We start from the raw sequence: 14,285 nt of genomic DNA on the forward strand, positions 1-14,285 counted from the left end.
CAATACCCTCTTACGGCAGTGAACTCACCATGGGACCAGCGAGGTGCTTAAAAAGCTGGTAGCCATATGGGCTGCCACAGGGCCGTACCATTAGGAGTCTCCCTGGCAGGGAGACTTAAGTAGAAGTCCCTCTAAACACAAAAAGAACTTTAGCAATCCAAAAAAAGCTTTCTAAACGTTTAGGGGATTCGAAACACAAGGCAAAAGAACACTAAAAATTCAATTCTGCCCCAACGTGTGTCCTTGCAGACAGGCTCGTCTTTGAAGATGCTCTGAACTGTTGTTCAGAGTATTGCCCTTTTATTAATACACTGGCTGTTGCAGTATGTGCTCATCTGTTTTTCTGTTCTTGTGAGTGATGTCCAGGTGAAGGAGAGGTGTTGCAGAGCCATCTAGAGGCTTGGGGCGAGAAACCAGGCCCTACAATGAAGTGATGAGATTTTGACTTGTCTGATATGCTAGTTGTTGGTGCTGGAGGCTTTCTATGTGCTTTGTTGCTTTGGTGATGTCTTGAAATGCAAGGGCTGTGTAACAGTCTGTTTTTGCGTCATGCCAACAGGAGCTCGGTCGTTCTGTAAGGAGCTTGTAGGGAGGTTTTTTTGTGTCTGTGATCTGCATTTCTTTTTTTCTTTTTTTTATTTAGGTTGGCTGAAACAAATCAACCTTTCAAAACAAGAACAAAATACATACAACTTATTATAAAGAAAGTAAAAATATGAGCAACAATTACACAAGTTTAAACAAATTTAAACCATTAGAAACGAAACAGAATAAGACTTCATTTTCTTTAGCAACTAAAATACGAAAGAAGCATTAAGTAAAAAAATAAGAATAACAAATGATACATGACCCCCGAAAATACATAAACAATCAATGAGTCCCAGAATATTAATAAAATAAAAATTTCACAGAACATAGTAAAAAGAATGACAAGTCAAGTTGTACACCAGTAGTTCTCAATTACCACTACTAACAAGATGCCGAACTATAAAGATCTCTCTTTAGATTAAAGTAGGTCAGATTTCTCTAGATTAGATCTCTTAGAGTTTAGGTACTTAACTGTGATGGAAAAATTGCATCAAGAAAGTGAACTATAGCAATTTTGACAGCAATCGTAGGATTGGTAAAGATGATCTGCCCATATAGAGTTGGAATCTGAAGGACGAAAGATACAGATGACATTTTTTAAATGTAAATTGCGTACTTTCACCAAAGCTGGACAGTCCACGATCAGATGTTGAAGAGATTCCTGTTGGAGATTATCCACACAGAACCTACAAAAATTCTGATTGCTTGGTAACTGTCCCCTTTTGGAGAATACTATAGCGGTCTGCCATAAATTAAGCCTAAATCGTAGGAATTTATAGCGATGGTATGGAGCGGGGCACTTGACTAGGTAGTCGGCCATTTGCCGAAGTTGCTTATGGCCAAAGGGGGCCTTGTTAAAGTAATGTAAGGATGTGCATTTGACACGATTGCTGATCAAATCAGGGTCGAACAATTTATTTTTTGCCCGCAAAGGGTTTTGTAATAAGAGGTCCAGAGATATAGAGGCATCAGATAAAGCATCCAAGATGCGATTCCTCCACCTGATGGGGGGAAAATGATGGTCCGACTCTAAAAGATAATGGGCAACTACACTCAGTAGATTATTAGTTTTGAGTCCTAAGGGGCATTTACGCAGGAAAGAGGCTACTTTCCATAAGACATGAGCATATAAAGAAAGACAGAGAACCCAATTCATGGCGTAGGATGGGAAGTGGCGAGCAATTTGGCAGTCTTAAAACCTGTCTCCAAAAACGCCCTTCCATACGATCCCAGAAGGGTTGTTCTTGCGGAATTCTTGCTTCAATTCCATATAGTAGAATTGGCATGACTTTCTGCTGGAAAAAAGTCATCACATGTTTACAAGAAAATGTGCCAAACTTGTACATTAGGATCTTTGCCTGTGAGATTAATGTTACCAACTTCAATTCCAAAGAATGATCAAGAAAGGTGTCCGACAACAAATTAGTGAAAGGTACGAGTTAGAGTTTTAGTATACGGCTGGAAGCGCTGTCCATTTGTCACCAGGTATTATTGCAGCATAGTTTTAACATTGATTTTTTAAAAAAGCAGATTTAATACTATGTTTATGCTTATGAGCTTCATTTTTGTGAACTGAACCTGAATATATTTGTATTTTAAAATCCCCTCGGGCCGTGCAGTTAAATTGTGTTGTGAGCATTGCTGACCTCACTTTTACTAAAAGGATGCCACGTGTCATTCTGAGATAGAACTACGAGTCCCAGCGCACTTGTAGTTCTGACCGTTTATTTTCCCACAACAGGCGCGTCAGCGCCGGCGACGGTCTGATACGGTCTGATACGGTCAGATAAAAGTTCAGGAAGGTTTGGGTCGTGTTTCCCTCTTCCGTGACATGGGATTTATAGAAGTCTTGGACTTATTAAAACTTGCACAGGAGAGCCCGCGGTTGAGAATGGAACATATATGAATTGATACGTTGGCCCGCATTGCACTACTCGATGCTCAGAGCCCGGTTAAGAATGTCGAGCAAACATTAAATGCTGAACCATCTTTGCTGCTTACGACTACACTCAGACTCCCCCTTAACTAAAGAAAGCACAAAATATCATGGATGTAATACCACAATCCACAATAGCCAAGGGGTAATTACCAAACCCACCCAGGAGGGGGGCTCCAAGAAACAGGACTGCTTGACAAAGGTCGAGGGTCTAGATAAGATTAAATACTGCTCATCGGCCACATGGCCACCTTAACTGTTACTTATTAAACACCCGCTCCATGGTAAAACATGCAACAGAAATTGCTGACATGATCTCCGAGAAGAAAGTGGATATCCTGTTTCTCACTGAGACTTCGATGACCCAAACTACTAGCGATGTGATAACGCTGGCTATTCCAGAAAGTCACATAATGCTTCACATAGATTGTGTCACAGGGAGAGAAGGGGGAGTTGCTATTATTTTTTAAAAGGATTTAAAGAATTCACATGTCCAGTACCCTTGACCTGGAACATTGTGAAGCTCTTCATGTCAAACGTAAAGCTAATCACGTGATGTCTATAAGCTTCCTATTGCTGCATCGTCCCCCCAAACTCACTCCTAAGTTTGATGAACATTTATTAGCTAGTATTGGTAATATCTCCAAAGACACCTCAGCAGTTGTTGTCGTGGGGGATATGCACCTAGGAGACAATAACTCACAGGATATAAAAGTTAAGGACCTTAAAGCTTCACTTGAGGCCATTAAATTCCAACAATTAGTTAAAAATCCTACCCATAATTCTGTTAACACATTGGATTGGATACTGACAAAAAAAATGGTCTGATCATCATCCGTCACATCACTAATAAACAAACTTGGTGCCCCACAAAATCTCCACCTATAGGAACCTGGCGTAACAGAAAGGCAGTAACCAGTGAGGCTTTTAAAGATAAGGTCGGTCCTCTCCTGCCCTCACTACATCAGCAAACATCCTTGGATTCGTTCACTCAGGGCTTTAGAAAGGCAACTAATCAAGCCTTTGATGAATTGGCCTCCTTAGACCTAAAAAAAAGTAACAAATCCACCAACGTGAACAAGTGGTTCTCCAAGGATATTCTTGAAGCCAGAAGAAATAAGCGTAAGGCCGAACGCCTTTGGAGAAAACACCAATCTGTAGCATCACTAGCATCTTATAAACTAGCTGCTAAGGATTACAAACTGACCATTCTTCGATCCAAACCTGAACACTTTAATGCGAGGATTCAGCAAGCAAAATCCCAATCTAAGGAAATCTTTTCAATTCTTAAAGAACTGAAAGATCCTCTAATTACACACCCAGCTCAAGAGAGCGAGAAGTGGTGCCAGGAGATTCATGAAGGTTTCTCTGAAAAAACTAGTAAACATCAACAGGCTATTGAAACCCCAAAAAAACGATTTTCTGATCACAAGTTAACTCACTTAACGTTGAGTACCGTTAAGAGTGATCTGCCAAATTAGTCATTTAGATCTTTTCTCTTTCAAAAAGGTCTCAATTTCAGAGATTTTGAAAGTGATTCATAAATTGAGGCCATCTTCCTGTCACAGGGACATTTTCCCTGCCAAGCTATTCAAATATTACGCAGACACCTTGGCACCATGGGTTGCGCAATTTGTCAATCAATCTTTTGAAGAAGCCTATGTTCCTGCTGATCTTAAGGAAGCATGGATTACTCCTCTTATAAAAACAGAATCATTCTATACCAGGCAACTTCAGGCCCATAACAAACATGCCAATTCTGCTTAAAATTATCGATAGTATTGCCTACATACAATAACAGAAGTTCATAGATGCCAACAAAATCTTGGCTAATAAGCAATCTGGCTTTAGGGCCAAACATGGAACAGAGACTGGGCTTCTGGATCTCCAGGCCAACATTGCTAGTACTGTTGAGAAAGGAAACGCTGCCCTACTTATGCTACTTGACCTTTGCTCAGCTTTTGATCTTATAGACCATGATGTCTTGGCTGAGAGATTGAAATCCATTGGCAGATGTCCCTCCCCACCCCCCCCCCCCCCCAGCAATGAATTGGTTTAAATCTTTCCTAGGTACAAGAATGGCCGCAGTCGTAAAGGGCACTTTCGGCTCCCTAAAAACACTACTGGCTTGTGGTGTACCGCAGGGTTCATGCCTGTCGCCTCTGCTCTTTAACATTTTCTCAAAACTCCTATGCGATATGCTTAGAGACTTGGGTGTTCAATTCACAAATTACGCTGATGATACCCAGATAGTCTTTGAATTGTCAGGTTCCTATGAAAAGGACGTTGAAAGAATAAACAAAGTGTTCAATGCTATCCAAAAGTGCCTGGCAAACAACTCTTTGGCCCTCTATGAGGCAAAAACAGAACTCTTTTTGGCACACCTCAAAAAATAGGGACACTAGATCAACAATGCAAAAGAATCAAGATAAACAATAGCTTCATCAAAGTATCTAAGCATGTTAAGACCTTGGGCATTTTTATGGACTTGCATCTCTCGTATAAGAGACATGTCTCCTATCTTAAATCCACATGCGCCTTTTTACATCAATCTCATATGGCAAATTCGACCATATCTATCACAACAAAATCTTGCGCTGATTGCAGGAGCTACAATTAACTCCAAACTGGACTACTGCAATAGTCTCTTGATGGGTACCTCTAAGGCTAACATCAAGAGATTGCAGACGATTCAGAGTGATGCAGTTAGGGCGGTCTGGGGCTTGAGCCGGCGAGAGAAAACATCAGTTGCCAGGAAAAAACTTCGCTGTTGAACTGGTAGCCAGTGAATAAAATTCAAATGCTCAGTTATGACCTTCAAATGTCAGACAGGCATTGCTCCTAATTATCTCACTAAGAGACTAATTAAGGCCCCAGCTCAAAGAACTCTACGATCTAATGGAAAAAATAATCTGCAACAACCACGGAAAACCTTGGAAAGAGTTGGTGGCACAAATTTTACTCACTGGGCTCCGATTTGGAATGTTATGCCATCTCCCATAAAAAAAACAGCACGTCTCTTACCATCTTTAAGAAACTGCTTAAGACATATCTGTGTGACGAAGGAGAAGTCTAATAGAATCGCTATCTCGTTCTCTTTGTAGTCCTGTGTTTTACGTTGTTCTGTCTCCGTTGTGAGTGCTCTGAGGCTTATGGGCGATAGGGTACTATATAAAAACCAGAATCGATAGATGGATAGATACGCCCAAGTATCTATATTGGGACATGACCTTGAGGTCAGCAGATTGTAACTTCCACTTGAAGCTAGTACGAGTGGACCGTGGCAAAGAGCCATTGCAAACAACTATTTGGGTCTTATCGGCATTTCATTTTGTTGCTGACTGTTCTGTGACTGGTGTCCGTCAGCTTCTGATCTCATTCTTTGGTGCCAGATCATGATGGCGGTGAGGCTGGTGGCAATGCTATACATCGTGCATGCAGTGCAGCTGTGAGAGCCTAACTATGGTGGTAGCTTTGTCTGCAGATGTACATTTTACTTGATCTGTGGGCAAGCCATATAGTGAGATCGCCGGATGAACCAACCCGCAGCTTGATTTCAACCAATTGTGTACACCATGTGGTGATTTATTGTAGCTTTTCCCTAGTTGTCTTTGTAGAACTGCTTGGGCTGCCTAGCTTGTTAGTAGATACTCTTGGAGTGGTTACATTCTGGTTGGATTGGGGTAGGCAGCTGCTTTGTGTTCATATGATCTATGGTGTATGGCTCACCCGCCACCCCTCCATTCCCCACCACGGGCATTTCTACCGACCTATGTAGGACGTGGGCTGGATAGTGGTGGGATTGTGCTGAGTCGTGAAGTTCCACCACTGCCGTCCTTGGTATGTTTTGGGCTGTGAAATGCCTCTTTCCACCCACTCAGGCATTGCTGTACTGTGTTTTTTCTTTACCTTTGATGGTCAAGCAATACGTTGGGGTGATTGGGGATGTGTGCATAGGCTGACAATGGCACCACCCAGGTGGCTTAAGTCTGAGGTGTTCCCACTCTTTGCATTTGGTGGTGAGCTCAGGGAAGATAGTGTCCTTGTGACACCCCAAGCAGTTGGTTGGCAGAAGATGTGGTTGTACAGGGGTCAGGATTGCCAATGAGTATTCTATATGATGGTGCCTTACTTGTCTGCTGCTATGTGCTTTTCCGCCGGACACCGCGACCATAGATGTAGTCCCTTTTGTCAGTAGGTCAGTAGCTCAAATAGTATGTACTCTCCTACTTGCACAGTGGTGTCTGCAGGTAGGAGCTTGGCCATGTGGTGCACTGACGGGGTTTGTCCTCTAAATTGGTCACCATAGAATGTTTAGGCAGGATCCATACTTGTTGTACTGGTTAAGACGAGTGCAGCAGTAGCTTGTGTCTGTTAGGGCCGGTATGCTGTAGGTTGCCAGACGCTGGGCGGTCACACGATCATTTGTCATTGGGAGCTTACAAACTGCTGAAATCGCCCATCCATGGGAGTCTTGTGGGACATTCCATCATTCCATCCCCGTCGCCATTTGTTATGTTCTTGGGGTCCACTTGGTGTAAGGATTGTGAGCTCTCTGTAGTATACCTAAATAAACAGGAGACTGGCAGGACTTTCATTAGCAGGCCTGCGTGTGTGTTTGGTCTTTTGAGGCTCCTGCGGAACCAGAAGCCAGACACAAACCAGTGGGGTGCTCACACATTGCAATAGGTTGAAAAAGCAGTCGCTGTAGCATGACTGACATGAGTGCTAGTATGGCAACCGCTTTAGGGGGCAATACTGATGAGCCATACCAGACTGCAGAGGCGGTTAGGAGGCAGATCTAGGCTGGTTGTGAGGGCACCTGGGACTGGGCAGGTTGGGTGGCAGTACACCATATTCTTGTGTCCTCCTGCTCTTCTAGCCATGAGCCTTTTGTGGGTAACCCGGGGAATTGCAGTGCTTGAATCGTTCTACTTGGATGATCATTCTCTCTTGTTCACCCCTAGGGATGATGGCACCGCCAAGCTGGGTCTTCTGACCGTGATTCTCAGCCTTATCTTTATGAAGGGGAACGTGGCAAGGGAAGGTGAGGTGCGGAGAGTTCAGATCTTCAGCACTGGAAGTGGGTGTATGAAGTGATCATGCAGCATTCACACCCCATTACTAACACCTCTTTCTCTCTCCATCTCTCACAGCTGTCATCTGGGAAACACTCAGAAGGATGCGACTGGATCCAGCGTAGGTTCATTGTTTACACTACCACTACCCTCCCTCGGTAATGATACAGGACAGTGGAAAAGGGTGGGCTCAAAGGGATCTGTCTTCATTCTGGCTCTTTCCTTTTGTTAGATACACCTTGAGGATCCCTTACCATGTGGGATGGGGCAACATCACATGATAGAGAAATTGCTATTTGTTTTGGTTTTACAGGGAAAAAAACTCTGAATTTGGGGACCTGAAGAAGCTGGTAACAGAAGAGTTTGTCAGACAAAAGTAAGTTCGAGTTGTAATTCTCATGGTTGATGAGGGCAAAGAAGTACTTGTCAAATTAGCATTGGCCTTGATGATCTCCCTTTGTGCAAAAATAAGGGAGCAATGGTGCACAATGGCATTACCTGGAGAGTGGTATGTTGGCCCGTCTCCCAGGAACACACAACCCAGGGCCTTTTTCCACTGCACAGAGGAGCCCGTTTGCAATGAAGGGACATGAGCAGAGTGCATGTCCGCTGCACCCTCGTCAACCCCTAGCACGGATACCTCCAACTTCCCTGCCTGCGTTATTTACAACAGATAAATCTGGCCTGAGTCGTCCTCCCCTCCCACTTAACCCTCCTATTTTTATTCCAGCTGCCCCCCAAACCCACCCTTCAAAACCCAATATCATCATTTCCTTGGTGATTTTGGTACGAACAACCCTCTTCCGTATTGTTAATCGTTTGTCCTAGTTGGTGGCTCTGGTTGCCCGAGTCAACTGCAGTATTGATATCTCTTCTGAGGGTGCTACGCATGTAGGTAAAGATTTGAGAGAAGAGGGGGTGCCGTCATAGGAACTGGAGGGTTCAGCGGGCGACAGGATTTTCCTTCAAGAGCAAGAACGTTCCTACATGAAGAGCAAAAGAACAAGGACCCATTTGTTGTGTCAGTATGTTATTCCAGTGTGCCGATATCAGACCCAATCATTGTTCACCTCCTGGACCAGGCCTAAAGAGATGCAGATAAGTCGGTCTAGCTCTGCCTCCTACCCCCTGCTGATAGAATGGAACAAGGAGTGCCTTGGAAAGAGAACCAGTGACCCATTGTGCCTACATGGACCCTGCACGCCTTGCAACAGCTGTGTCCTGCACGCCTTTCAACAGCTGTTCACTTTCAATCCCATCCATCCTTGGTTAGAATCCTTCGGTGCTGGTTATCAAGGCCTACAGCAAACTTGCTGTCGAGGACACTCTGAAGGCCATTCTCGTAGCCACAGATGCCAACGCACTGGGTGTATCCCACCCTTCCAGCAGCTGGCAGTTGCATGCCTGCTCCATGGTATTCGGTAGAACAAAAATATTGGCACATTACATACACTTTAAAACCAGTATTTGCAAAGCCAATAGGTCTGGCTTTGCAAATGTAGAGGGTATTTTTGTGTTTTGTTCTGCTGAAGCTTTACAATAAAAGTACCTGCTACGCTTGCTCTGCCAGAGTTTGTTGTAATAGAGGCCACTGTCAAAGTTTACACATCAATAGAAACACATTAGCATAAAGCTGCATGCAAAACAAAAAAACTCTTAAAAGCAGCATTCAATAGCTCCTAAACTTAACCCGTTCCACTGCCTTCTACAAAATGGCTGCCACTGTAACGGAGCTTTCACCAGGATGCACTTTATCTGCATCACGAAGTAGCTAATGGACACCAGGGCCCCTTTAGTATGTGTATTCGATAGTGCTGGCAATGAGCTAAATCCCTCTAGCCAGACCGTAGCAGAGAACTGAATGAACTGTGTAGGCGGTGAAGCAGCATGTATGAACATTTCCCTAAACAGCCTAGTACTTGTTGATCGACTGTTTTAACGCCGGTCCTAGAATGTTTTGGCAGGAAAGAGTAACGAAAACCTTTCATATAAGGAGACGAGACCACTTCACACACACATTCACTGACACAAGGTTTGCACCTTCCTGCTCACTTTCCTCACGTCCTTTTGGCATATACTTGCCAGCTTCTTCCTAGCCCCACTTCGGAGATGCCTGTTGGACCCTACCCTTGCCAGTTCCGTGCCCTGCTCTCCCCTCCCTGCCCATGCGTGCCTGGAATTTTAACCAAATTGGACACATTTTGTGGCCAATCTATTTGCCTGTTAATCCTGTGCAACGCCCCCTTCCTGCAGACTGATGACCTGTCTTTTCAGTATAGTAAAAGGCCTGAGCAAAGCAATATGGAGAGCTTCAGCACTCGTGCTGGGCAGTCACTTCGTTACTGTTAGAAATACACCTGCCATTGGTATGGCTTCTTGGCGCCAGTGCCCCACGCTCACTCTTACTGATCTGGCATTTCCAGAACTCTGACGTCCGACATCGAACAACAAATGGTACTTCATGCGTACATTGCAGACTGATTGGATTTGCAATAATTGGGTTAGACGGGCACTAACGGGTCAATTCCTGATTGATTTTGCGACCATGAGCAATGGACATAGGTTCAATACTGCAGTTTCCTTCTTCGCAGCTCTTGTTTGTTACCAGGGGTATTCTCATGCCTGGTTTCCTGATGCTCCTTCCTGGCCTCCCCGCTTATGCGCTTGGGGACCATTGTTGGTTCAGTGCTTTCCATTTCACTGGCCCTGACCCACATGCACCGTGCTTGTGGTGCATAGGATCACTTTTTAAGTCGGATCAGACTTTTTTTTTTTACTCCGGAATGGTGGGTGCATGTGCTTCATGTGAACGCTGGGTGTTTGTTGCAAGGAAAGTGTGAGCAGAAAATATTTTTTTCACAAGCGTTGTGTCCCAGTGCTTTGTTCTTTCTGTATAGGGTTAAACGAGAGATTGTGGTATAACCTGGGTAGGGTGAGCTATGACCCTGAACTACAGGTCTGTCGTTTGCAGCAGTATCCGCATTCGGAAGAACCCCTAACCTTCCTAATCGGTTACAGAGAAATAAGATGATGCAGACAAATTGCGCTATAACATTAGACATTCATACACTTGACTGGATCTCTATGAAAGGTATTTCCTCAAATGATTGACTATGAAAGTTGTGGTGTCAAACACAACTTCATCTGTCGCTTGGTATCCCCTGTTGTGCGTTTGAGCTGCAAGCTTATCCAGTTGGAGCTCGAGCTACGTATTAGTTCTCTCAATATCCTCTCAATGTCTTCAAATCTAATTCTATTATTCTAGTCCTGTAGATTCCATAGAGGTGGACTTGTATGTTCAAATCGGCGGCTACTGCTATTTGTCTCACAATCCAGATGTCCTATCGCCCCTCTGGCGGCTGGCCGCCAACCACAATTTTCTGTCAACAGTGTAAATGGAGAATGAAATGAGTGGACCTGTGGGTATGTTTATTTGGAGGGGTGAGTTGAGGGTAGGGCCAAGCGTGTTCCAGCAGTTGCCTCATTTCTTTGTCTTGGGCAAGCAGTGCTCCTTTCCCTTAGTGCACTGGGAACACATCTCCTTAGTCTTGAAGAACCCCGGCTGTCTGAGCAAGTCACTATAGTGAGTACATTTTACTTTAATGCCCCTTTCTGTCCTCACAGGTATCTGGAGTATAACCGCATCCCCCACACAGACCCCGTTGAGTATGAGTTGCGCTGGGGGCCCAGGGCCCTTAAGGAGACCTCCAAGCTGAAGATCCTAGAGTTTGTCTCAAAGGTAAGGCTGTGGTCTAACACTGAACTCGGCGTTGTTAAAGGGACACTTACCCGAGAGCCCAGCTTTAAGTGTAACACTGAGTGTAACACTGACCCACACATGCTTAAACTGGCTTGAGTTACTGGGGGCGGGTGGACGGTCATTGGAAAGCTGGTGACCCTTATCTAGGATTTATTGTAGGTACAGCAACAGATCTGTATAGGGTTTCTTCTTCTTCATATAAGTTTAGCCGGAATTAGCTGTAGGTAAATTGGGGATACCCTGACCGGTTGGTAGGGCTGGAGTGTAGCCAGTCCTGTTGTGGGCACAGCATGGCCTGTGACTGTTTCCCGGCCATTGAGGCTTTTCTGAGGGACTTACTTGATGCACATCTGCGACAGTACACTGCTTCTGATGTCATAACCTCGTTCCACAATGGAAACGGTGTAATACTGCTCCAGCTGTGATGCAGCAGATCCCAGGGGCACACCCTCTGTCAAGAACCGTTTATGCACATATGCAAACTGCTTACTATGCTCTCTTTCCATCCCCACCTAGATCCAGAACAAGGACCCCAAGTCGTGGACATCGCAGTACAAGGAGGCACAAGCAGAGGCTGCTCCTGCAGCTGCTCCGCGAGGGCCTTCTCAGGCAGCAAGGCACTAGCTGCCTTCTGTGCCGGCTGACTACTGAACTTTCTCCGCAAAGCCATGAATCCTTGGTTGAAGGGAAGGAATTTAGGGGCTGGGATGGTCCGCATTGTGTTTACCGCAGCCACTGCTACTCTTTGGGACAGCAGCGGCAGCCTCTTCAGCTGAGCCTCCTACCCCCCACAAATGGCTTTTGCGTTGCGGTATGTTGAAATGTCGCAAGCTTCCTTTTTGGGGTGTTCAACCGCTTCTCTCACCGTACCCTCAAATGGAGACCAAGCAAGGAGGGAAGAGCTTGCTGTAAGGAGAACAGTGGCAGGAATTGCCGGAATGCACCACCAGATAATCTACATTTATACCAGTTTAACAATTGTGCTCATTTAAATGAGATTTTGCGTGTTTCCCCTCCCATGTCCGTGAAATCGATGGTGCTGTGTGGGGGTCTCTACGGAGATAAAGCGGGGAGGTTGTTTAAACCTTTTGGGGGAGAAGGTCCCTCTTGTAGTTAAAGGAGAACTGGCTGCTTGTGGAAGTGCTGAGGAGACCGAGTCCGGCAGCAGGAGCCCCTCTCCCTTCAGCATATAGATTCTCGGGTTGCCCTTTTGCGGCAAGTTGTACATTTTATTTGGGGATGTACTATGGATGGAAAGTGTATTTTTATAACTTCTTTGATGGCCAAGTTTTACGTCTTTTCAATAAAATGGTCATCTTTCCTGTGGTGGTGTGCTGGTTTCTGAGTGGCTGATGGTAGGTAGCCTTGAAGGTCCTCTGTGTTGGAGCCAGACAAGGCACATCATCGTAGATCTGTAATGTACTTCTTAAAACATTAAGGTGCAGAAGCGAGACTGGAATTGACACAGTACAAACTGAGACCAGGCTGAAGAAGGACCCTAGAGTTACTCTCCACTCTTTTATTACATGTTTCCTGACGCAAGACACTCTAGCCAGTTCTCTATGCTCTGGTTTTAAAGTCATACGTTCAAGACAGCAGCTATTTCTGGGGTATCCTAAATGGGGGGTGGCGGAGCATAGAGGTGCTTCCGCCTACCAAAGGACATCTGACATAGGCTATGCATTAATGCGCAGAAGAATGTGCATACAAAGGTTAGAGTGGTGCCCTTTCTCATTACACACTGTATTGTTTTATTTTGCTCACATTTACACCAGTCTCTCTTCACTCCTTTCCCATGCACACAAACATCATCTTGGATCACCGATAGCAGCAAGTTTCTTCCCTTTGTAGGTAGCTGTGGCTTCATGCACACGTCGAGCACACTGTTTCAGATCTGTGGTCTGGCTGGGTGGCACGGTCTGGAGGCAGGGTGGGGGCTCTTCGTCATTCCCTCCCCTTCAGGTAAGTGATCTCTTCCAGACAATGGATGTGGTTTCAAGCAGCAGTAGTAGTGGATTATTCAGGTAGTCCTTGACTTCATGTCCACCATCCTATCTCCAGGGACAATTGGGTCCTTTAACTGTACGGAGCATTAATTGCCTTCTGCCCACTTGGTGGAAGTGGCAAATCTTCCCCCGAGTGTGCAGCTGAATGGAATACTGTGTAGGCACATGGAATCCTCCCATCCTATTCCTAGGCTTAGGTCTCTTTGGAGGGCTCATGTGGCACTCGGGGTTCTCTGGATCATTTAACCTATCTCTCTTCAGCTTGTTGTTCCAGCAGTTCGACGATTCACATTTTAAGGAAACTTTTACATAAAATCGTACGGGCATTGTAGCACGAGTCGACGCAAATCTAGAAGTTCTCTAATGGAAAAAATATTGTCTTTGACTATTATACATGCCAGAAAATATTGGTGGTTCTTAAACAATTGCTTGAGTCTAAAAGTGCTCCGGAACCGTGTCCAAGGCTTCTTCTGGGTCTCTGGATACCGCCACATTCTGTGCAAAAGAGAAAGGTAGTGTGTTAGTTTGTGTAAAGCATGCTGGGTGACGTTGTGTTGGTGTATTGTTTTGGGTGAAGGTGCTGAAAGTAGAGTGATCTGTAGGGAGCCTAGTTTGGGTAGGAAAGGTTCAAGCTTGGGTTCATGTGGGTGAAGAAGCTCCAAGTTGACCTAGAAGGAGGTGGATATCTGCTGCGAGTGTGAAGCGCCACTCAGCTCTAACACAGCCACACATGCCTGGGCAAAGTATAAACACATGCATGTACACAGGCACACCTAGATGCCAGTCTGCACTGAAATACATGTACTGCCACGCTCATGCAAATAAACACGCTAATGCATATATTGCCATGCCCATGCAGAGGAAGGCTCTCAGAGTTGGAGGGTGGAAACAGTTTTACTGTTTGGTTTAACGGACGA

At 45.0% G+C, this 14,285-nt stretch overlaps 2 protein-coding genes across 8 annotated transcripts in view; one reads left to right on the forward strand and one right to left on the reverse strand.

Moving 5' to 3' along the window:
- The window catches only part of LOC138567285 (non-structural maintenance of chromosomes element 3 homolog), a 192,929-nt gene extending 180,241 nt beyond the window's left edge, over positions 1–12,688 (forward strand). For 3 of the 4 annotated variants that reach the window (XM_069645336.1, XM_069645335.1, XM_069645337.1), the window contains exons 7-11: positions 7,492–7,571; positions 7,681–7,723; positions 7,916–7,978; positions 11,227–11,341; positions 11,879–12,688. In XM_069645336.1, the coding sequence (XP_069501437.1) occupies positions 7,492–7,571; positions 7,681–7,723; positions 7,916–7,978; positions 11,227–11,341; positions 11,879–11,986 (409 nt within the window). In that variant the 3' untranslated portion in view covers positions 11,987–12,688. The remainder of the gene's footprint in view (positions 1–7,491; positions 7,572–7,680; positions 7,724–7,915; positions 7,979–11,226; positions 11,342–11,878) is intronic. The other variant, XM_069645338.1, reaches the window with a different exon arrangement.
- A 165-nt stretch (positions 12,689–12,853) lies between these two features.
- The window catches only part of PFKFB1 (6-phosphofructo-2-kinase/fructose-2,6-biphosphatase 1), a 302,863-nt gene continuing 301,431 nt past the window's right edge, over positions 12,854–14,285 (reverse strand). For 2 of the 4 annotated variants that reach the window (XM_069645334.1, XM_069645332.1), the window contains exon 14: positions 12,854–13,863. In XM_069645334.1, the coding sequence (XP_069501435.1) occupies positions 13,804–13,863 (60 nt within the window). In that variant the 3' untranslated portion in view covers positions 12,854–13,803. The remainder of the gene's footprint in view (positions 13,864–14,285) is intronic. The other 2 variants (XM_069645331.1, XM_069645330.1) reach the window with 1 other exon arrangement.

The sequence above is a fragment of the Ambystoma mexicanum genome, chromosome 2p, assembly GCF_040938575.1.
Source record: "Ambystoma mexicanum isolate Mex_15411 chromosome 2p, UKY_AmexF1_1, whole genome shotgun sequence".
Taxonomy (NCBI): domain Eukaryota; kingdom Metazoa; phylum Chordata; class Amphibia; order Caudata; family Ambystomatidae; genus Ambystoma; species Ambystoma mexicanum.